Source organism: Agelaius tricolor, unplaced genomic scaffold, assembly GCF_023055355.1.
Source record: "Agelaius tricolor isolate 1412-34295 unplaced genomic scaffold, bAgeTri1.0.p SCAF_6, whole genome shotgun sequence".
Lineage (NCBI taxonomy): Eukaryota > Metazoa > Chordata > Aves > Passeriformes > Icteridae > Agelaius > Agelaius tricolor.
This window is the reverse complement of record NW_027269266.1, coordinates 2,296,772-2,320,890: the sequence shown is the minus strand read 5'-3', so window position 1 is coordinate 2,320,890 and position 24,119 is coordinate 2,296,772. Positions and strand designations below refer to the sequence as shown.

The 24,119-nt window shown below is 46.8% G+C and overlaps 1 protein-coding gene across 1 annotated transcript; it reads right to left on the bottom strand.

The window, feature by feature from the left end:
• Window positions 1-1,111: 1,111 nt before the first annotated feature.
• On the bottom strand, window positions 1,112-23,208 carry LOC139590784 (cryptochrome DASH-like). Its single transcript, XM_071428518.1, has 14 exons — window positions 23,080-23,208; window positions 22,794-22,966; window positions 21,600-21,693; window positions 21,186-21,316; window positions 20,039-20,187; window positions 19,042-19,130; window positions 16,602-16,675; window positions 14,943-15,032; window positions 11,558-11,637; window positions 9,815-9,874; window positions 8,630-8,787; window positions 5,699-5,818; window positions 3,507-3,683; window positions 1,112-2,009 (listed from the first exon to the last, which is right to left on the bottom strand). Exons 1-14 carry the CDS (start codon window positions 23,143-23,145, stop codon window positions 1,914-1,916), a joined length of 1,557 nt encoding a protein of 518 aa, XP_071284619.1. The 5' UTR covers window positions 23,146-23,208; the 3' UTR covers window positions 1,112-1,913.
• Between the last annotated feature and the right edge of the window lie 911 nt (window positions 23,209-24,119).

Sequence of the window (24,119 nt, the reverse complement as noted above, 5' to 3'; positions counted from 1 at the left end):
TCTCCACCGCCCCCACGGGCTCTCTCTCTCTCTGCCCGCCCTCTCTCCCTCTGCCCGCCCTCCCGGTCTCCCTCCCGGTGCGGGGCTCTCTCTGCCCGCCCTCCATCCCTCCCTCCCTCCCGGTGCGGGGCTCTCTCTCTCTGCCCGCCCTCCATCCCCCCCTCCCTCACGGTGCGGGGCTCTCTCTCTCTGCCCGCCCTCCATCCCCCCCTCCCTCACGGCGCGGGGCTCTCTCTGCCCGCCCGCCCTCACGGTGCTGGGCCGGACGGGTCGGCCTCGGGACGGTGTGGGAGCAGGAGCAGGGCAGTGATGGTTCCCCTGTGCTCCGCACCTCGAGTGCTGTGCCCGGCTCTGGGCTCAAGTCAGGAAGGGCATTCAGGGAGTAGAGCGGGTCAAGAGAAGGGAATGGACCTGGGGAATGGTCTGAAGCACACACACATCCTATACGGACTGGCCGAGGGAGCTGGGGGTGTTTAATCCGGAGAAAAGGAAGCCAGGGGATACAGGGGATACATTATCACCCTCTAAAACTTCCTCCTGCCAGGAGGTTGTAGGCAGGTGTGGACCAGCCTCTTCTGCCAGGCAATAAATGATAGGGCAGGATGACAAAGTCTTAAACTGTGCTGGGTAAGTTTAGGTTGGACATGAGGAAGAAATTTTTCACAGAAAGGATGATTACATTGGAATGGGCTTCCCCAGAGACGTGGTGGAATCACCATCCCCGGAGCTGTTAAAGGAAAGACTGGATATGGCACTCAGTTGAGATGGTGATGTTGGGTCACAAGTTGGGCTCGATGATCTCAGAGGACTTTTCCAGAAAACTGATTATGTGGTTCTCCTGCTGGGCTTTGTCCATACATAGTGCCCTGCCCTCTGGAGTGGCCTGGACAGGGATCTGTGCTGTGTGTCAGGAGACACTTATGCCAGAGAGAACAATGCTGTCACTAAAGCTGTTTCACACTATTCCACCCCAAACCACCCTGGCTACATTCCTGCCCTCCTGCCCAGGCCCCCAGTACAACAAATGGTAGAATTGTTAATGTGGCCCTGACAGGGCTTACGCTCAAAATCACTTGGTTTTTCTGCTTTTGGCACAACAACTTGCTCATGTATTAAATGTCTGTTTATTTCTCACCCAGACCTGAATCTATCAACCCAGAACATTCAGAGATTTTACAGTACTGCAGTTATTCTTTACAGAACAGGCCCAGTGGATCTCTAGTAGCAATAAATCTAAAACCACGTCCCATCTTTGGTTGTCAAAATGTTCAGATCTGGGCTCCCCTCAGATAACAATGCTCCATGACAGCACAAATATGGCCATCTCCAAATTCCCAAACTCTTCCAGCAAGTACAACATTCTGCATAAAAATAAAATCCTAAAACTGGTTAGGAGTCCACTTCAAACTGTTTTTGATGCTGAGTACAAAACACAACTCTTGGCTATGAACTGAACATTTTTCAGCTTCCAGGATGGTACCAAACCAACAGGTAAGGAAATTTTCAGGAGTAACACAGTGGTCTCCAAAATATTGCAGGAGACACAGTAAAAGAACATTCTCTGCAGTCTCTATCTGTGGAGATGAGGAAGATAAAATATTCCAGTAGCAAAACTTTTAATTGCACAATGATTGGTGGGTTTAAAACTTTAAGAAATGAAAAATAAGCATAAGAAGTTTCAGTTCTGACTGAAAACACCTGCCACATAAACCACTGGCTCCAGATAGTAAGGAGAGGTGCTAATACACAGCCTCCAAACACCCACATCCAGTGAGTGTCCCTGGGAACACCAGACAGGCAGATCCCATGTTATTTTACCATGCCAAACCTGTATCTTTGGTTTGTTCAAGGTGATTAACCATTATCCAGGCACCCTCAGCAGCAAAACCTCCTGCTGAGCACTCCTTCAGCCTTCAGCAAGCATCCTTCTTGCGAGAGAAGTAAAAATCTATCCCTCTGTCCTTGTGCTGTGCTGGTCCCCTCTTGCCCCTGGGATGGGGACTTCCTCCCTGTGGCAAATGACAAGGAACAGCGAGAGATTTACTGATGCTGCAGAGTGGATTTGGTCACAAAGCAGTGCTGACATCCAGGAGAACGTGCACATGGAACTTCTGCCTCCCAAGTTCACTCAAAAAGGCAGGAAGGCCTGACAGGTATTGCTCTAGGCTGGGATTTATGAAACCACGGTTTCTGGTAAGGGGAGCTGGGAAAGTTCATCAAAATTGAACTTCTGCCTGATGGAGAAGCTCTTTGGCTTCAAGTTTCATCACTGCCTCAAACTGGTGTCTCACCAAGTGCTCCTGCAGAATCCTTTCTCTCGTCCCAGGAGGTTACTAATCCAGGCCCTTCAACAGCATGGGTGAAGCAGAAGGCTTTGCTTCCACAAAACTTTCCACTCATGGCAAAGGAATCTGGCCTAAAAATTTGGTACTGCACCTTGGGATTAAAACCTGAAATGGGGGCATGCTTCATTCTTCACTGACTTGGTGCAATATCTAACTCTGAGCCTCCACAAAGTATCCTCACTCAGGAGGAGGCAGGGTAGATGCATGGGGGAAAGGCAAAATGCTGAACACTCTTATGATACACAACCATTGGTTACATCCATTTCCTTCCATGCCCACCTCCTCCAAGAACAGCATCCCAGCCAGCAGATGAAAGCCTTGACATGCTGCAGGATCAAGAACTCATTCTGCCCCCATTTTAAAGGGAAGATACACTCAAAAATCAAAGTGCAAGGAGCAGTCCCTATATTAACAGGTCTTGCTGACTCCAGTTTGGATGCACTCAAGCAGGAAGTTGGTTGGTTGTACTTCCACCTCCTGAGCAGAAAGGACAGAGAACAGAAAGGACAGAACAACCCAGAGAAACTGCGTTGTTTCTCTTCTGTCCACCTGTATTGGGGGGGTGGTCACACCAGTGGAGGTCCTGGAGAAACCCCATCCCTCTGGAGGGGCTGCCAGGGCATGGAAGGATGCTCAGAAGGACATGCTGTGGCTAAGCCCTGCTGACTATACAAGGGACAGGGAAGCAGCAAAAATTTACATCACAGAATCACAGAATAATGAGGTTGGAAGAGACATCTAAGATCATCGAGTCCAACCTATGCCCTAACACCCCAACCAGACTATAGCACCAAGTGCCATGTCCAGTCTTTTTTTAAACACATCCAGAGATGGTGATTCTACCACCTCCCTGGGAAGAGCATTCCAGTACTTTATTATTCTTTTGGTGAAAAATTTCTTCCTAATATCCAACCTATACCTTCCCTGACATAGCCTGAGACTGGGAAGGTACATGTTGGATATTAAGAAAAACTTCACCACAGTGGGTAGGACAGAGAGCTAAATAATCCTGGCTGCATGGTCCCTGCTGCGATGTAATGTGAGCTGGCATTAAAAGAACTTTTTTCCCTTTACACCTGAGAAAGAAGAGCAGAACTCACAGAGACTGATGCAGAGCAGCCCCTGGCCCTCCCACCCCATCCCAGCCCTCCCAGTACTCACAGGCCTCTGGTGGATGTGTCGGCTCCACTCTGGGGCTGTCACCACTGGCTGTGGGTAGGTCTCACCCAGAGTTACTCCTGCCTGGGAGAGAGCAGCACTGCTCAGTGCCCAGGGGGTGTGGATGTCTGCTCCCTTTATGCCCTGCAGTTCTGGCACCCACAGCCTGACATAATCCCCCTGCAAACAGAACCAACAGGACAGGATCCATTCAGTGACAATCTCTAAGTGCTTCCCAGCAAGGCTCTTTCTCAATGGGAAAGAGAGGAGCCAGATTTCCAGGGTTAGCCCCATTTACTAAATCCTCCACCCAGAATTAGTGCCTAAAGAGAGACCTGGATGCTGGAGCTCTTCTCCCATGCTCACACTGCAGGCACAGGAGGGAGGCAGAGGTGCATTTTCAGCACTCTTCATCTGTCCTGTTTAGGACATCCTGAAATGAAGTCACCCCCAAGAAGTTTCCTGTGACTGAAGGAAAATAGGATGGCTAGCTCAGCTGCACACTCTTGTGCTCCTGAATCCCTCCTATTAACTCTACTAGGACCAATTTCTGATTTCTTGTTAAATCCTGCCAGCTACAGTGCCAAAAGGCAACAGCATAGCCTGACACGAAGCTAAGGAACAGTGTGGAAACAGGGAATACAGTTTGTGAATACTGGCTAAGCACATGGAAAGTATCAGTGCTACAATACCCAATGGGCAGGAAGAATGAGATGTAGAACTTCATGATATTAGAAGGTGTTCCAGGTTGCAAGGCAAGATGTATTCTATCACCATCTGTATGGCAGCTGTCTTTTGTCAGGTGGGCAGTTTGCCTTATCTATTTCTGAGTGATCACAATCACTCCTTCCTCAGGAGGGGACACCTGCTGATAACAGCCATTGAATGTCCTTGCATGGCTGATAAGAACTACAGCATCCCATTGGGAGATGTGAGCCCAGAGGGAGGAGCCAAGCATTCCTACCTGGATATAATCTGGAGATTCTGGAACACCAGCACAGCTTCTCCACTGGATTCCCCAGAGGAACAGCAGCTGCCTCTTCTTCCCCTGGATCTTCAGAGGAAGAGACTGCACCTTTCTACAGGATCCCTGCTCCAGCAGAGCCACCCCTGACACTGCAGGAGGGCTGAGCCACAATTCCAATGGTTCTGCTGCCAACAGCCTGACCCACAGGGTGGCAGGCTGGGTTCTGACTCTGTCAGTGTTGTTCTAGTTTACTGCATTGTTTATTTTATCCTTTTATTTTTCTTCCCTATTAAAGAACGGTTATTTCCTGCTCCCATATTTTTTGCCTGAGAGCCCCTTAATTTAAAATTCATTACAATTCAGAGGGGTGGGGAGGGTTTACATTCTCCATTTCAGGGGAGGTTCCTGCCTTCCTGAACAGACTCCTGTCTTTCCAAACCAAGACAAAAGGCTAATTAATTACTTTATTATACTAAAACTATATTACACTGTATCCCACTAACAAGAACTATCACTAACTAAATGGAAAACCTGTGACTCTCTGCCCAAGAGTCCCAACACACACACGGATTCAATTGGTCAATGAATCCAAACAACCATCACCAGAATCCAATCAAGCAATCACCTCAGGTAAACAATCTCCATTCTTGTTAAATCCTGCCAGTTTGTGCCCACTCCATGGGCACAAACACAGGAGTAGCAAATGAGATAAGAATTATTTTTAACATTCTTTTCTCTGCTTCTCTCAGGAAAATCCTGAGAAAGCTAAATCTCTCTCCGTTCAGAGGACATGTGAATACCATAGAAAAGGGCAATTTATCTGCAATTTCAGAGAGGATAGTTTGAGGAGTCACAGGTTTAATCTACTCTTCAGCACCTCTCAAGGAATGGTTCTGTCTCTCAGGTAACTCCTGAGTTCTCCAAGAAGCTGCTCCCTGCTCAGGGAAGCATCTGTGTGATGTTCTGATAGGATAAGGCTGTGACTCAGAAGAAATAGTGATGAAACACTTAACACAGTGACCAGGGAGGGTGTGGGGACATCCCTGGGGACAGCAGCAGGTTGTTAAATTACATCGCCCTGAACACACCGAGGAATCTGCCTGACTGCTGGCCAGGAGACACAAGAACTGGTTTTGTATCCACCCAGCACATTGATCTCCTCTGCTCCCTAAAACACCACATGTCCTTGCCTGCACTCACCCCTGTAAAGCAGCCACACAGGACTTACATTCCCATCGTAATCCAGGCCTTGTTTGATCATGTTAAACTTCCTGTTCTCCCGTGGGTCGTTGCCAATGCCAGCGCTGTATAACCAGTTGCCATAATTGCTGCAAACATCATAATCCACCTTGAGAACAGAGGGAGAAAACTGTCAGAAGAGCTGGGCTAGCCCTTGGTCAATCTTCCCATCCATTCTTTAGCTCAGGGGGACATTTCCTTGAATGGGATTCACTCCAGCCAGACTGGGTTGGTCAGAGCTCCCCCATGCTGGTACAGGCATCTGGCTCAGGAAAGGACCTGCATGGCTGCTTTTTAGCCTGGGATCAGCTTCCCAGACTACTTCAGATCATAATCCTTAGGTCAGAAAACAGATAAAAGTCCAATCAAAGTCTTTCCCAGTATACTTCCTTTTAAAGGAAAATCCTTCTCTTTCTGCCACAATTTGGCAGACTTCAAAGCAGCCATAGCATTTGACTGCTCATATTCCAAAATAAAGCATTCAAATATGAGAAAAAATTTTTTCTGACCAGTTACCCAGACACCACACATTGCCAAATCATCTCTGCTGATCCTACTAGGCAGTTTGGAGAGAAGCCTAACTCAGACTGTGCAGACAAACTACACAGTTTATATGAGGATGCAAACAATACAAACACTGCAGTTTTTTCCCATTGTCAAGTTGTTCCTTCTCTAAACAATAAAAACTCTCAAGGATGCTTATATAAAATGGAGCAGGGCTTTTGAAACAAGCACAATTGAGAGCAGAAGATGATCCCATCTGAGTGCTCTTCAGCTGGGCAGGGTGGCTTAAATCCAACACCAGAAGTTTTCCAGTTGTAGGACAATTCAAACCCTGCTCAGGAGGGGACTGGAAGTGATAGCAAGGAGAGTTTGGGATCTCTGAGCATTACCAGGGGTGTCTGTGCTGCAAAATCAGCAGCTGTGACACAAAGAGCTGGTTCAGTGCTGTTCCCTTGTCCCTTTACTGCAGCCACAGCAGTAACCAGGCCACAGAGATGTTTCCAAGATCTCAGCCACTCCTTGGAGAGAGGAGCTCAATGCTCCAGGATGACAGAAGGCCCAGGGAATGGGCTCTGTCAAGCTGCCCTTTCTCTGCAGAACCAGTGAGTGCTGGGGTCAGGGTGAGCAGCAGCCAGATCTGCTCCCTATACACCAGGCTTCCCCTTCCCAGCTCACTTCCTCCAGCTGGTGAGATAAGGAGGGAAGAAAGATGCCATTGGAGGCCTGATTGTGTTTAACATGCAGGAAAGCATGTGTGGGAGGTGAGGGCAAATCCAAGGGGGCCTGGAGGAGGCAGGCTCATTTCCCCCTCAGCCTTGCCCCTTCCTGGCATTCTCTTCTGTTTGTTTCTCTGCCTTTCCTTGGGGCCTGACCCTGGGAATGAAATCACTGAAGTCAGAGCTGAGATATTCTCAGTTCAGGACACCAGTGGTCTCTGGCCTTTCCCCTGGCTCCAGCAGGTTGCAGAGACCTTGTGCCTAAGTTTCCCTGCCTGTCTGGTGTGGATGGCACACACAAACACTTGGTGGGCCTTTGCTGGCAGTATTGGAGATAAAACAGGCATTGCTTTCCTTTTTTTAGAGGCAAGTGAGACCAGTTTTAGTTCTGTACTGGCCTCTACCCTTCTACAGCCATGTGTTCCCCAGCAAGCTGATGTCTCCTGTGTGCTGCTCTGGGGATGCCACCAGAGTTGTGTGACACAAGATGGGACCAAAGGGCACAAGGATCAGCCTGTGCCACACCAACCTACAGTGGCCACCAGCACCTGGGGTTTCCCTTGGTGAAAGGGTCAGTGCAGTGGGATAAATTCTGCTTCAGCAAGGCTGGAATTCATGTCCTTAGGAATAAATGTAATAATAGAGCAGCATCTTTCTAGTGTGAGACCTTCCAGGTCTTCCTCACCTGTGCAATAGAACATACTTGTGGAAGGCTCTTGCTTTTATCTGGAAAAGCATCCCAGCATGGAGCTCCCAAACCCCTTTCTGGAGGATCCTGAAGTCCTGCACTGTGTTGTTGTCCAAGCCCACTGCTGCTCACAGCATTGGCATGGGAGAGCACCCAGATTTTCCTCCTGCAGCCAAAGCCATGTCAGAGCCCAGCTCCAAAAAAAAATACATTCACAAAAAAATCTCTTTTAACTGCAGATATTGGCAGGGTAACTGGGCTTTCTCTGCCCATCCAGCACTCTGAGTGGAAAGTTTTCTGATTGCCAGTTGCCTCCTGTATCCCACAGATAAGACCTTTAATGTGAGGCTGATGTGAATATTTGGCCTTTTTCAGTCAGTACCATGAGAATCCATGGGGACTGAGGTCAGAGAAGTGACCCAGCTATTTAACTGAGCTCACTCAGCTGCTGATTGATATATGAGAGGAGCTGGTGCTCCAGTTGGCAGGGAGACCTGTAACAGCCCAGAATGAAGAAGGATGCCTCCAGCCAGGGTGGAGCTCTGTGGAAGCTGATCCAGCCATTGTCCCTGCTTGCCTGTGCTTGCCTAGCTGGCTTCCAGTCCACAGCCACCAATGCACAGACACTGTGCCAGCACACACTTCTTTTTATGTTCTATTTCTGGGCTGCCCTCCTCTTCATCAGCCTCTGGGGTGAGCAAATCAGAGCATTGTTAGCATAATTCATGTTTGAAAGTTTTGTCAAGTGCAACAGATCTCTGGCTAAAACCCTGCACAGAGGATCAAAGCTTACTGCAAACTTCCTAGCTGCATCTTTGTTGGTGGCAGCTCCACTGTGGCAAAATTCCTTTTACTTATGTGAGCTTTGGGAAGCTCACACCCTGCAAAAAGTATCTACACAGTCTTGTATCAGCCTGAAAATTACTGATCATCACCTGTACCCTTTCTTATAAGTCAGGGTTGTCCTCCTGCCTGTCATTAAACTCCAGGCACACCAAGGGCTCAGTCTTACCAGCAGGTATTCAAACCATTCTGCCCCCATCCTCCAGTCCAGCCCCAGGTCCTTGGTGAGGAAGCTGGCGACGTTCTGCCGCCCTCTGTTCGACATGAAGCCCGTGGCACTCAGCTCCCTCATGTTGGCATCCACAAAAGGAACCCCAGTTTTGCCCTCTGCAGAGACAAAACACAGCACTGGGGTATCATGATGCTTTTGGGCACTCATAAACCAGCCTGTGCTCATGTATTCACAGCCATTTCCAAGACAGTGCCAGTGCACAGCAGCAGGGAGAGATTTCAGTGTGGTTTAGCTGGAGTGAAGCCACTAAGATCCACTGGAAATTAAATTGGATATCATACTGAAAATGAAGCTGGGGAGAAGTTTTGGCAAGAAGAAAAAAAGAAAGTACAGAAAAATCTCAGGCTGGAAAAACAATCAGGTGAGTTGCAGGAAATTTTGCAGAGTAAAATAAATATGCAGACAATAATGAGATGGGCCAAGAACAGAAAGATTCTTGACAGGTGACTAACAGAGGGATGTACTGGACAAATCCCCCAGGCTTAGTACCTGAAAAACAGAGTTTGTCTGTTGTTAAGGAAAAGATTTACTGTGCCTGGATGATTTATTTGATCCTGTGTGCAAATGGGTACACATGGCATTAACACAAGAAAAGATCCAGAGGTGTGTCCTGCACTGATTCTAATACTTTCATCTGTTTGTCCCTCCAAGTTTTGAGATGTTATGCTTGCTATTCATGTTACAACAACAAAGTTGTACCAGCTCAAGAAAAGGCTGTGGGATTTAAAAAGATGATTTAGATTTAAGTCTAAATCTGTTTTAACCTTGTAACCAAAAGCAAACAGAACCAAACATAGAAGGCATGGCAATCTAATATTGATAAGAAGGGCTGGTCAGCCTCTGTGTGACTAAACACAAGGGGCCAGCAGGTCACAAACACTCCCTCCTGGGCAGGAAAATCTACCTGCAGTGCACCTCACAAAGCAGGGTAACCCTGTGGGCTGCTCAGTCTGGGAAGGGAGGCCACACACATTCATACCCTGGTGATGCCAGTTTAAATGCCAGCCCTGACCATGCTGGCAGCTCCCCTACAAAGACCTGAGTCAGGGTTAGGGCACTGTGAGCCCCAACAGACAGCTGGAGAACAAAACACAGCCAGCCAAACCTGTGGCTCCTACTGACCTTTCCAACAGCTGAAGAGCTGAAGGTCCTTTTTCCAGGGGATCTCTTTACTTTGAAGCCCTGTGGAGGAAAATAATGACCTGCTGATGAAGAAATACTGACACAGGCAGTTACTCAGACCCCAACACAGCCAGGGGAGCTTGGCTGACACAAGGAGTGAGGGTGAAGCACAGCCTGTCCATGCCATCACAAACAAACCTGCACAGGTTTAGAGATGATCCATTCCTCCCCTTAAGTGTTGCAAAGGGGTGTCTTTTGCACACAGAGGGTGCTCAAGCCCTAATGGACATTGTTTATTTGTTTTGCTGATGTTTGCTTTTTTTTTCCCTTTTTCATTAAAAATGACTCAGACCTCACAAGTAGAGATGTGCTCTGGCTTATGCTGGTATTTTCTTTTTCAGCTTTACTCCAGGACAAAGTTTATGTGCAATCTGTTTCTGCAGTAGGTACTAAACCTAGAATTACCTGGCAGAAGCCTCAGGTAACACTTTGCCCCTGCAAATGGGATAGGAACAGATGAGGGGGGGGATTTCATGTTTGCAGGATGCAGTGGCAATTACAGCCTTCTGTGCAATGGAGCAGAGGCAGCAGGGACAACACAGCTCTAGCTACAGACATTCCTGATCAGGCCCACCACTGGCACCCAATGCCATCAGAACAGCCACACAGGCCTGGCAGATGTGACACAGACCCTGAGGGAGACGTGTCCCTCTGCAGCCACAGCTGGATGCCAGGCAGGCTGCCCTGGAGCACCTAAGCCAGTGCTGCCTCCCCTGCAGAGCAGCTCACCCAGCACAGGCATCACCTGCAGGGTCTCCTGACACATGCACTGGGTATTGTTGTTGCACTGAGTGCTCAGATCCCATTTCACATTGCACACTCCTGTCACTGGGGCTGGAGCCAGATCTTATTCTGATTCCTATGTGGTGCAGTATCTGGTTTCTTGGCATTCAGTCTTCTGGGTCAGTTCCTGCTCTGTCCCAGGTCCTCTGGAGAACTCAGGCAAGCCTGAAGCCTGGATTCTGCTGAAAGGTGGAATGTCTCTGGAAAGAGCATCTTCACTCTCCTTGTGCTGCTGTTTCCCACAGAAAATAATACTGTCAATAATACTCCCTGCACCTCATCAGATTTGGGGGTCAGTGTCCAGCACTGTGGTGCTGAGGCATTTCTGTGCTAACAGAGAGCTCCCAGCAGCATCCCAGAGTGGTGACACAAGCACCATGAGAAGAACATTTGTACAACTTAATGCCAACAGTTACTGTATTTGTTGGGAATGCCCCAATGAAGGCAGGAATGACGAATCTGACTCCATGTTCTCAGAAGGCTAATTTATTATTCTATAATACTATATTATATTAAAGAATACTATACTAAAGGATACAGAAAGGATACTTACTGAATGCTAAAAAGATAATAATGAAAACTCCTGACTCTTTCCAGAGTCTTGACACAGTTTGGCCCCAGTTGGCCAGAGAGTCAAAACAACTCACAGCAGAATCCAATGAAACAATCACCTGTGAGTAAACAATCTCCAAACACATTCCACATGAGCAAAACCCAGGAGAAGCAAATGAGATAAGAATTGTTTCCATTTTTCTCTGAGGCTTCTCAGCTTCCCAGGAGAAAAATCCTGGGCAAAGGGATTTTTTCAGAGAATGTGAATGCTACAAACAGCCTCTTCTCTTACTTTCCCTGTGGTTAAGAGAGTACCTTTCCCCCCTAAATGTGGTGATGCATACACACCTCTTAATGAGAAAATCCTTCTGCCATACTTCAGGGCCACAAACCGAAAGTAATCCCTCCACAGCAGTTCAAACAGGACCCTGAAACACAAAGCCATCTCAGTATTTCACTGTGGCTCAGATATGATAACTGAACAAGGATTTTGCTTCCATACAACCCACCATTAACAGTGTTTATTTACCCACCATAACAGAGGTTTATTCACAACGAGTGTATTGTAACAGGACAACCCCTGTGGTAGGGAGAAATGATGAGGAGGACTCCATCTTATCAGAAGGCTAATTAATTATTTTATTATACTATATTATTCTATATTATATTACACTATATTACATCTAAACTGAACCTGCCAAGCACTCAACTCTGCACACACTGCACAGAATCTCATGACTGTCACCGACAGTCCCAACTCACACACACCTGGCCCTGATAGGCCAAGGAACAAAACACCATCACTGTGGGTAAACAATCTCCATATTGCATTCTACTTTGGCACAACACAGGCACAGCAAATGAGATAAGAATTGTGTTTTTCCTTTCTCTGAGGTTCAGAGAATGTGAAACCCAGAAATATTCTTGGGAAGAACTGTGCCTTGCTTTTCTCTGTGAAGAGAAATGTGGCAACACGAGGGATTTCAGGGATCTTCCCGGTGACACCAGTTCTTTCCCCAAGCCTGCTTGTCTGGCTTACAGGGAAAGCAAACTCTGCATGAATCACTTGGGAAGCTTTCCTTAGCTCAGGTGCAGGAGCAGAGTTTCAGGAAACATGTTCCTCCTCCATCCCTGCTGGGGTGTAATTCTCCCCAGAGCAGGGCAAGGGCCTGATTGAGCTTCACACTTCCACAGGAACGAGCACATCAGCACATTCCTGAGAGCTTTGTGTTGAATTATTTGTGTTGATTTAAGCAATTACCTTGGCAAGGGACTCTAAGACACCTTTCAAAACTGGTTTACAGTGCTCGAGCCCATTAGATCAGGTGCTAGGCCCATGGAAAAAAAAGGACAGTTTTATATAACATCTTTTATATAAAAAGAGCTTCTTATAAAATGATGGCACATCAGCCTCAGAAACCTGCTTCAGCTCTATGCCATATGGGAAGCTCTCTGCTCAGCTGATTTTTAGGCTGACAAGATCCTTCTGGATAATCTGGTTACAGAACAGAATCACAGAATTAGGGAATCAGGGTGGAAAAGACCTCTGAGACCATCCAGGCCCATCCCTGACCAAACACAACGGTGTCAACCAGACCATGGCACCAAGTCCAGTCTTTCCTTAAATACCTTCAGGGACAGTGACTCCACCACCTCCCTGGAAAATCCACTCCCAAATCTAATCATCCTTTCAGACAAGAAATTCCTCCTAATGTCCAACCTGAACAGGACACTGTCTAAATCCTAAAAAACAGTGTCATAACACTGAGATTCAATGTGCAGCCACCATGACCTGTACTTCATTATACAAATGACTTCCTGGGAGCTTGACAGCTTAATTTTTGTAATTACTGAACACTTTAAAATGCTAAAATCACCATGGCATGCCAGCTGCAAGCAGGCAGGCTGACTGTAAGATGGAAAACAGGAGTATGTTCATTTATTGAAATCTTTCCTCTCTGAACTGCCTTTGAAGTAAAAAAAAAAAAAAAAAAAAAAAAATACACTTCATGGCTGTTGATATTTTATCTGTCAATTTGAATTTTAATGAAACTGAGCATTGTGGCCAGAAAGGTTGGCAGTGTTCTGCCTGTTCTTCACCAACCACTGTGCTGTTTGACATGTTGCAAATGTAACAAACCAAAATGAATATTTAGTTCTAGAGTTTGCACAGATATTATGGTTTGGGATTTTTCCCATCCAGGTCTAGTGTTAGGCCAGGCTCTACCATGACCCTGTTTCTCTATCAGACCTCCAGGTTCTGATTCACAGTGTCTGGGCAGAGCTGAACAAGTTCAAGGCCAGCACAGGGATGGATAATCTGAGAGGTGAGGAAGAGCATGAGTGACAGGATGGTGTTGTTGTTCTATTTCTCTAGAGTCCTATAATGATATTCTCAGACTTCTAAAGTCCATACCTCTTTGGTGTATTCTCATGGCTACAGATCTTCACAGACTCCTTCTTCTCATGCTGTTCTCTCTCAGGTCAGGGCTCCTCCAAGGCTCTCCCTGACTGGCTAACCCACCCCCTTTTATCCCAGTTATCTCCATTGGTCACAGCTGCAGCCCAATTAAGGACATCGCAGCTGCAGCCCATCAAGGGCAACCGGGACCTCTGGGGCAAAGCCTCTATACAGATATTTAAATACATTTCCTCTACTATATTTCCCCCTTTTCTTTTACATGAGTTAACAGTTGTACAGATGTTCAAGTACAATACATACATTTCTCCATGACTCACAGGCCATGTTCAACACACATAGCTCCTTGCTCAAAGGCCATACTCTTTCACAGCTCCCTGACCCAAAGGCTATGTTCTGTCACAGCTCTTGGCTGCCACAGCTCTCAGCTGTCTTATCTTCTGCTAACTATCACATCGGGGTCACCAATAATTGTTGTTCTATTTCTCTAGAGTCCTATAATGATATGCTCAGACTTCTCAAGTCCATACCTCTTTGGTGTATTCTCATGGCTGCAGCTCTTCACTGACTCCTTCTTCTGCATGCTGTTCTCTCTCAGGTCAGGGCTCCTTCAAGGCTCTCCCTGACTGGCTAACCTGCCCCCTTTTATCCCAGTCATCTTCATTGGTTACAGCTGCAGCCCATCAAGGGCAACTGGGACCTCTGGGGCAAAGCCTCTATACAGATATTTAAATACATTTCCTCTACTATAGGATGGATAGGATGGGGTGCATTAAACCCAGTTCCTAGTGCCCTCTTCCCCCTGCTCTGATTTGGTGGTCATGGCCAGGTAGCTGAGCAAACACAGGGCCACTTGCTGGACCTGTGGCCATGGGACCTTCAAACACCATGAGATTTGAATGAGTCACACAGTCACTGAGACCTTTGGGCTCATATCCTCAGTCTGAGAAACCCTTTGGCTTTTATTTGTAAACTATTCCTCCTTCTCATTTAGCCCATAAGAACACAGAGATGGATGGTGCTGATTTGCTGAGATTGTTTTCAAAAATCATGAGCCAAGATTTCCCAGCAATAATAATGACAACTGGCATTCATAATCTTTACTTACAAAGTGCCTAAAGCCCCTGGGTGTTGAAGATAGACTAATAAATCTGTACTGAAAGAGAACTGCAGTGCAACCCAGAGGAACCAGCCAGCAGGCAGAGGAAAAACAAACATTCATTACAAAGAGAGTTAACAAATCACTCTCCTGTGCATGAAATACCAGGTTCCTTTTCAGAGAAAATGAGCCATGCTGATGGTGCAAAGACATACCAGTATGTGCTCTGATTTGCTGTTCTCTCTCTCTCATACTTCTGGATCTGCTCATAGATGTATCGAGGTGAGATGCAGCCCAGTGCCAGCCTGAAAGCAGAGGAATGATGTCTGAATGCCACACAGGACTGACAGCTTGATGTCAGCTCAGAGGGAGGAGAGGGGCAGTTTTGTGTCTAAAGTTGTTGTCTAAAAATTTTCTTCAGCTTGCAGTGCTGCCCCTGACTTCCTAAATGGCTTTAGTCAAGTTGTAACTTCCTGCAACTCTTCAAGAGAGAGAATTCCCTTCCAAGAATCAAGATCCTCTCCTTCCTGGAGTATGACTGTTACAGGAGTCTCCAAGCTATGGAGATAAATCATTTTACTCAAGTTTTACAAGTTTTGTCTAAATGATTTAACAAACCCAATGACACACCCAGAAAAGAATCTCAAATGTCAACCCTGCATCACATGTTCTACCTGCCCTTTTACCACAAACCTCCCTATGCCCAGGGCTCCTTTTCCTGCAGAACCTCAGTGGCTCATTTGAGCAACCACAGAAGGTTAAGTGACTGCTGCAAACCTGAGCCCTGGCAGGAAAACTAGGGAATCAAACCCTCCTCTGGCATTTCAACCCACTGGGCTTCTTCCATTTGTTCCAAATCAGAGCTGTTGCAAGGCAGGAAAGAACTTGCAAACTCCAACCCCATCATACAGGGTGATCAAGAACAGCTTTTACCTTGCTTTTCCTAGAAATGCATTTTACTGCCATTTCCACTACAGCTTGTGGAAACACTGGATGTTCTAATCAATTGTGGAAAACAGAAGGAAAGACTTTGAAGAGTTTTCCCTTAATTGCTCACCAGCTTTAAAGGCCAGCATGAGATGGGAATGACTGGCTGCAACCTGAACTTTTCTGATTTTGATTATGTGACAGAGGAACATTTTGGGGCAGGCAGATCAGAACTGTTTGCTCTGAGCAAATGGCCAGCTTGGAAAAACTCAAGTGGAGGCCACAAATAACAAAATTCCACAGAGCCAGCAGTCCTGGGATCCCAAAGTGCCACCAGATGGAGCCATCCACTGCAACCATCACAGCACAAAGCTCGCTGGAAACAAAATCCCAACCTGTAACAGCCTCTGAAATTTGCTTCTCATTGCAATTCTGTTGGGAGAATCCAGATGCTCTCAGTTTAGGCTGAACTGGGCTCTGCTGCTGCTTCAATTCCAGTCTGGAGTTAACTCTGCCTCTTCCAGCACCAGGGACTAAAGTCCCTAATTAAAAATCAAATATTTACCCACACAAAAGATCCTTTCCTACAGGAATAACCAGAAGTGTCTCTTCACCCTGCAGAATGGCAGAGAGGTGGTGTGACCTGCCCCAAACTATTCAGGAAACCAGAATTAGGCTGAAGCTGTGCTGCCTCCCTGCCTTTCCTTTCCCACACAAAGCAGCACAAAGCCAAAGGCAAATGGTGAGTCCCTCCTGCTCCCTGTCCACGCTGTGCTCCCAGCACAGTTCTGCCTCACTGCAGCCTCAGAGCTGCTCTAGCACCATAAAAAGGGCCAAAGGAACCACACCTAGACCCCTACCCGTGCCCAGCAGCACTCAGCAGACAGGTAACATCTGTTTGGGATGGAAACAGAAAAGGCTTTCCCAGTCTCAACAAAAATCTTTACCATGGTGCGAATTTCGTGGAGTAATCCATTCCCACCAGGCCATTCCGAGTCTCCTTGTAAGAAGCAACCAGATTCTGTGGGAGCAAAAGAACAAAAGATTTCAATACTTTACAAGCAACCTGCTTGTAAATGTTCTTTCCTTCTGCAGCCAGAGCAATCTGGCAGGGCTGGGCTCCCTCTCATGGCTGCCTGCAAGGATTGCACAGCTGCCAATTGCTGCCCCCAGCACACAGGCAGGAATCAGGCCAGCAATCTTCATTACAGCTCTGGGGGTGTGCCACAAGCCGTGCTCCCTGCTTCAGCCTACAGCACCTTTCTATCCACCAGCACTGTGCACCTGGCTGTGCTGCTCCCTGCCCATCCCCATCTGATTCTGGATCAGAAACCCACTGAAAAGCACCAGTAGAACTGGGAGCCTTGTGGCTGCTTGTTTGGGGGTTCTAGAACCAGTGTGACTGTTAGTGTTAAAATAAAGTTTTTATTTTTTGTGTTTTCTACCTTATATACTCTTAATAAAGTGTAATTTTAAGTCATTAACTACATTGCAATAATTTATTATATTTACTGGTACAAAACAATTAGTGTTAATATAATTAGTAAAAGTTTTACAAAAATTTAATAAACCACATATACACATCTACTTATACACGTACTCTAGCTTACAAAAATTTTTATGTATCTTTTCTAATCTAGTCTCATGCTAACAACCTTGTCTTCTTCTTTGCTATAGATACACTCAAAAATCATCAACTGTTATTTCTTCTATTAACTCAACTTTACTTACAAACAACTATGAAACCCCTCCATATGTGACAGCCCCCAGCACTCAGCTGCAGGAACCCTGACCACTGTTGTTTCCGTGTTTCACATTTACAGCAGGAGGCAGATCTTCCATGTTCTGAGCATTCCATGGACAATGCAGAGGACACAGGGAAGACTAACCTCTCCTTGATCACCTTCACTGCACAGGTTATAATTGCTAAAGGGCTGTTGTAGCTCAATATTTGCATTACAAAAAAAGAAGGAACAGGTTTTCCAGCTCTGATTACATTAGTGCTTGACCAAGAGTAAAAGCTACCCACACTTGTACTCATTTTGGTTGGGATGGAGTTAATTTTCTCCATTGCAGCTAATCTGGGGTTGTTTTGGATTTGTGCTGAAAACAGTGCAGAGAGCACACCAATGTTTTCCTTTCTGCTGAGCAGAGCTCCTACAGCCTCAAGGCCTTTTCTGCTTCTCTCACCACCCCACCCTGAGTAGGCTGGGGGTGCACAAGGATTTGGAAGAGGACACAGCTGGGACAGCCAACCCCAGCTGACCCAAGGGCTATTCTAGACCATATGATGTCATGCTCAGCATATAAAGCTGGAAGTTAGGATGTTTGGAGTGATGCCATTTGTCTTCCCAAGTAACTGTGATGGAGCCCTGCTTTCCTGGGGATGGCTGAACACCTGCCCAGTGGTGGGAAGAATGAAATGAACCCTTACCTTGTTTTGCCTGTGCACACAGCTTTTGCTTTCCCTATTAAATGGTCTTTAACTCAACACGTGACTTTTCTCACTTTAATCCTTCTGAATCTCTCCTCCATCTCACTGGCAGGAACTGAGGGAGCAGCTGCTGTGGGGCTGAGATGCTTTATGGGGTTAAACCAGGACAGTGCTCCCCAAAAGCAAAGGAATGCAGGAATTTGGGAAACACAGCTGAAAGGATGCCCTGGGGGCTGTCCCACACCACACTTTCAACCCATCTCAGCTAGAGAGGTTCTCCCACCTTTATCCAGAAAACTGCTTGGGTCTGATGCTGTTGGAAATCAACATGTCTACCTTCGAATTCAGACATGGCAAATTCAAGACAGTTCCTCAAACTAGACCAGAAAGAAGTTCAAAAACTGTCTGACAAAATGCAGTCAGCAGGAGCTCCACTCCACCAAAGCAAGGAAACAAATAGTAACTGTCATGATTGGCTGCAGGATTTCAAACCAGACTACAGAAACCTCCTACTATTTATAACTGCAGGCAGAACTTGGGTCAGCTGTTCCACACCCCAGTTGCAATTCCAGCCCTTCAGGCCACTTTTCACTCCTCCAAAACAGAGGAACTACATTGCTGATGATGTGGAACATGAGCATAGAAGGAGCAAATCAAGGTAAAGCAGCTAAAAGATTTTGTCCCAAGTCCCAGAAGTGAATGGAAAAAAATACTTCAGAGAGATGGCCAGTAAACTAGGTTCCTAAGTTTTTGGTTACATTCCCCAGTCTCAGATGACTTCTTTTTGGTCTTGTTTGTCTCTCTGAAAAACTGAAATAATGCTAATTCCCTCCTTTGTCAAGTTTTATATGGGAGCTAAGGAAATATTATTAGGAAGTGCAATTGCAGCCTCACCCACTTGCACAGCCATGTGTACAAGGGGGAGGATGTAGGCAAGGAAATGTAAGAGTTACCGTGTCCCAAAAATAATATTGCAGCCTCATTAAAGCCTGGGTCTCTCCTCCACTGCAGGGGAAGGCTGTTCTGGGATCAGTCACAGGATCTGCCACAGAAAACACCAACACCTTGTTACCCTCTGGGAAAGCATCTCAAAGGCAGGGAGCTTAAAATCTAGGGATGCTCAGCAGTGGGGATGTCTGCTTTGAGGGCATAAAAGATTGTGTGGTTTTCCTTTAAAATAAGGGTCATATCAAACATATTAAAAATCACTAAGGATGTTTTCTACCCATGTGCAGGGTAGGAAATTCCCACACAGGGATTTCACCTGTGTTTGCAGAGTGGGTGAACTGAGACAGTTTGAAGGGCAACCACTGCCTCTGTGTTTTGGTTCTCAGCAAGAGACATATCACAGAATCACAGAATGGTTTGGGTTGGAAGGGTCATTAAAGATCAGATCCAGCCTCCTGCCATGGACAGGGACACCACCTTCCACTATCCCAGGGTGCTCCAAGCCCTGTTCAGCCTGGCCTTGAACCCTTCCAGGGATGGCACTTCCACAGATTCTCTGGGAACCTGTGCCAGGGCCTCACCACCCTCAGAAGGAAGAATTTCTTCCTCACATCTAATCTAAACCTACTCTCTTTTAATTTGAAGACAAATATCTGCCCATTCCTGCAACTAAAGACAGATGCTTCTACAGCACCTCCCAGGCTGAAAGGGCCATGATAATCCAATCATCCTTAGGGACCACATTTCATGTATCTCTCAGGCACTAGTTGCCTCTGCATTTTTACAAAAAGATATTTTTTCTGTGACAGAGTATAATATGCACTGCAAGATGTTTGGTTTAGGTACCTGATTCAGCCTGGCTGAACATCTGGGAATCTACAGCAGCAGGAAATTATTCACTTTATAAACCACATTTTTCAAAACAGACCTAAGCAGGATATTTTAAAGAACAGAATCTAATCAGGATTTCATTAGAACAACTTCCAAATTAAGTTTCCTCACCCTTCTGCCCGAAATCCTCCATTGTAGGGATGCTCCCTTCTTGCAGCCCTGGAGCCAGGGGCTTCAGCAGATCCGGCATCCGCAGGGTTGGCCGGACCCTGGCCCCGGATTCCAGCGCTTTTCTGAAGTGGGTGTAGACATCAGGCAACCTGCAGAGATGGGAGCAGCCAGGTCACTGCCCCGGCCCCTCCCCACACCACACAGCCCCTCCTCGGGAGCAGGAGCAGCATTCCAGGCTGTCCTCTCACCTTTGTGATGCCCCCCTTGAACACTGCCAGGCACAACAGGGGCAGAGGCCCCCGGGGATAACAGTCACCCATTTCTTTCTGCTTCTGATGCAAATTGTGCCTTTTCAATTTAAGGTGTGCCCTGGGGGGGAAATCCATGAGAGCCAGATATATCTCACCTAACTTCTGATTAACACAGCTGATGTCAGTGTAAAAATCTACATCCTCCTGGTGCCTCAAAGGAGAAAAACAGGCATTTTCATGGCCTGACTTGCCTGCCCTTATTACATGTATTTTCTACAGAATACCATGAATCACTCAACTCCATCAACCACACTTCAGGTGACTACTGAGGGAGCAGTGAAGAGTACACACACATCAAGGAGGGGTTGGAAGTCAATCATCTCTTAGGTTCCTTCCAACCCAAACCATTTAATGGTTCTATAAAGTTGCTTCAGGTGAAGTTTAGATTGGATATTAGGAAAAGTTTCTTCACAGAAACTTTTCCTAAAGTTCTCCTGACCACAGAAAGGGTGGTGAGGCTGGAACAAGCTGTCCAGGGAAGTGGTGAAGTCACTGTCCCTGGAGGATTTAAAAGATGTGCAAATGTGGCATTGAAGGATATGGTTTACTGGTGGGGTTGGCTTAGTTAATGGTTTGATCTGATGATCTTAGAGGTCTTTTCCAGCCCCTTAATGAATGGTCACACACCTTTCATGCATACAGAAGCATAAATCCTACAGGTGCAGAGGGCTGAATGTGCTGCTTCCCCTTTGTGTGCCTGAGCACAACAGCACTGCTCCATAAAAACAGAAATAGATGGACTAATAGGTCCTTTCCCTGTGGGACCAGAGGACTGGGAGCCCTCCAGAGTGAGAAACACAAAGGACAGTGAGGGGTGATAGCACAGAGCAGCCCACCTGTCAATAGGCCTGAAGGGAAGGTCATCCCGGTGATACAGCGTGGAGCCCCAAAACGTCTGAACCTTCACCCCGTGCTGCCCACACACCTGGCACAGCCCCTTCTCCACATCCAGCTCCTCCTGAGTGGCCTAGGGAGAACAAAAGAGTGAGGCCAGGGCTCCACAAATGCAGCTCCCACGTGCACAAAGACCCTGGTCCCTGGTCTCGCCCTCCTCATGCTTCTCCACGTTACCTTCCTCCCTCGGCCCCATCGAGGACTCCCACTCAGGGAATCCCCATCCCAGGAACTACCCAAGGTTAACAACACCACAGCCAAGAAACACACAGGATCTGCATCACCACTTGGTCGTGGAAGAAACCTTCAGAGCATGATTTTATCTTTTAACTGTGTCACTGGAGTATTTCCCTTACCTCTTCATGGAAAACCACAGCAGTGACAGAGCCCAGCTGAGTAATCAGATCACAGACCACATCTTCCGGCTTCCCCTTCCTCACAACCAGGGTACTAAAATACAAAATACTGGCCTGAAGTAGGTTTGATGTTATTGTTATTTATGTGCACAAGAGGCCATCATCCCAGCCCAGGCAGGCACTCGTGTCCCAGTTTTCTATGGAGCACAAACAGTGTGTGGGGGCAGACAGACAGGATTTGACCAGCCTGCATTTTTTAGGAGCCCCTGAACAGAGTTTGTAAGCCTCTGGGGCTTTGTTTGTGTCAAACACATTTCTGCCACTCTGGATGCCTCAGAAAGGATGACTGGGCACAAAGCCAGGCTGTTACCTAAAAGTGAATCTGTTTATCCTCACACACTAAAGAGACTCAAGGGCTGGTTGATCCACCTTGTCCAAGTTTCTCAGAGAAGTTGTCCCATCCTTGGAAATATTCAAGGTAAGACTGAACAGGGCTCTGAACCTGATCTGGTTGAAGATGTCCCCTGCTCAGTGCAGGGGGATTGGACTGGATAGCCCTTAAGATTCCCTTCCAACCCAAACTATTCTATGACTCCATGATATTTTGCTCTGCAAAGCCAGATATTATCTGGTAGTGGATTCTTCAGGCCCTGGTCTACCCCAACTATGGTTCTAAAGGCATCATAAACAAGGATATCCGAGTCTAAAGCCTGGGTTTAGCAGGACAAGGCATAAGAAAATGTAACTCCCCATTCTCAGAAGCCAGGCTCCATGCTGGTCTGTCTCAAGCCAACTCCCAGGGGAAGCTCCCCAGGGACAAGGAAAGGCTCCTGGCCACAGTGGCTACTGTAACTGCCCTCATCTCAAAATTCTGCTGTTTGTGTTTCCCACTCTCAGCACTCTGGGCAAAGCACTCAGGGCTGACACTCATCACCTCAGGGGTACCTGAGAAAGCAAAACCCACGTGGCACAGAGCCCGGATGGCTCTTTGTCCCCCTGCAGGTGACCACAGCAGGGGCTACACAAGGGACCCTGCTGTACCCAACAGAAGGGCTGTGGCTCTCTGAAATAGCTCTGAAATCAGCCACCACCCGAGCCCAGAGCACATGATCCGAGTCACAGCACAGGTATGTGTTGAAATAGAATAGGAGAAGAGAAATGTACGTGGTATTTGCACGGTGCTTTCTTAACTACCTTCCTTTTTTCTTGAGTGTTTCCCTCAGATCCTTCACACTTTCCAGCAAAAACCTGAGCCTGTGGGGCCCCGTCTTGGGCCAGCTGTAGCAGTGGGTGCCCAGGTAGTGCCGCGGGTCGAAGCAGTAGAGCGGAACCACAAAATCTGCGTTCTGCTGAGCCCAGTGCAGCACCTGCAAACACAGAGCGGGCCGTGAGAGCTGCCGGGGCGGGATGCGGGACAATCCCTGCCCATCCTGCCCGAAACACCGGGACTGGCGCTACAGAAAGCCCCGGCGCTCCCTACCTGGTTGTCGTGGGCGCGCAGGTCGCAGCGCAGCAGGCAGATGGCCGTGCCCGCTGTCCCCGACATGGTCCCTCCGTGCGGCCTCTCCCTCCTCACCCGGGCCGGCTCCGTGCCCCTCCGCCCGGCCCCTCATCCCGCCCCGCCGGGGAGGAGCCGTCCTGCTCCGCATCCCCGTGTCCGCCCCCAGCGCATCCCGAGGAACGGGCGCGTCCCGTCCCGCATCCCTGCAGGGCAGCGCGGCCGCGGCGAGATCGCTTCCCTCGGTCCCTGTGCTCAGCACATGTATTTTCACATATATATGAAAATATGTATGTGAATAGATATTTTCATATATATATGAAAATATATATGAATATATATTACTATATATATGTATTTATAGTAATAGATATGATATATATCATCTATATTATATATCATACATATCATATATATGATATATATCATATATATATATATAATATAGCTATGATATATATATATATAAGTCATAGCTATATGATATATATATGATATGTATAATATATTATATATATATATGCCTGCCCCGGCTGGTTGCTCTTATTGCTGGGTGGGGGGTTTTTTTTAACCTCTTTTTTCTTTTTAAATCTCTTCATCTGTGAAAAAGCCATCTTATGACTGGCTTTTCGCAAATATTAAAACGAATATTATATGTGTTGAGTTAGAAAGTAAGAATGTATTAATTGTCCTAAGTAGTGTGGTAATTCTCTTAAGTAGTGTGTTAATATTTAACACACTACTTAAGAGAATTAATACATTATTACTTATTACAAAAAATATAACCTATTTTTTTTAGGTTATAAAAAATGTTAAAATAGAAGCTATGCTATGTAGGATACTTTTTTTTAAAGAAAAAACTCGCAGCGAGATAGCAGCCACAGGACACCTGAATCTTTCAGAGAAAAAGCATTTATTGCCCTCTTATCAGAAGAAATGAACTTCTTGCCTCGAAGGTGCTGTTAAGATTCAGAGGAAGAAGTTGAAAATGACCAGACAGAATCCTGTGTTTGAATGGAATT

What these genes read in the sequence shown, in the direction of transcription:
- LOC139590784 (XM_071428518.1), bottom strand. Translation starts at nt 23,145, where the DNA reads ATGTCGGGGACAGCGGGCACGGCCATCTGCCTGCTGCGCTGCGACCTG. An exon ending in ACACTCAAGAAAAAAGGAAG is followed by an intron (nt 21,694 to 22,793) that starts GTAGTTAAGAAA and finishes TTTGTATTTTAG; the next exon opens with TACCCTGGTTGTGAGGAAGG. An exon ending in GCTCTTCAGCTGTTGGAAAG is followed by an intron (nt 8,788 to 9,814) that starts GTCAGTAGGAGC and finishes TTGTCTCTGCAG; the next exon opens with AGGGCAAAACTGGGGTTCCT.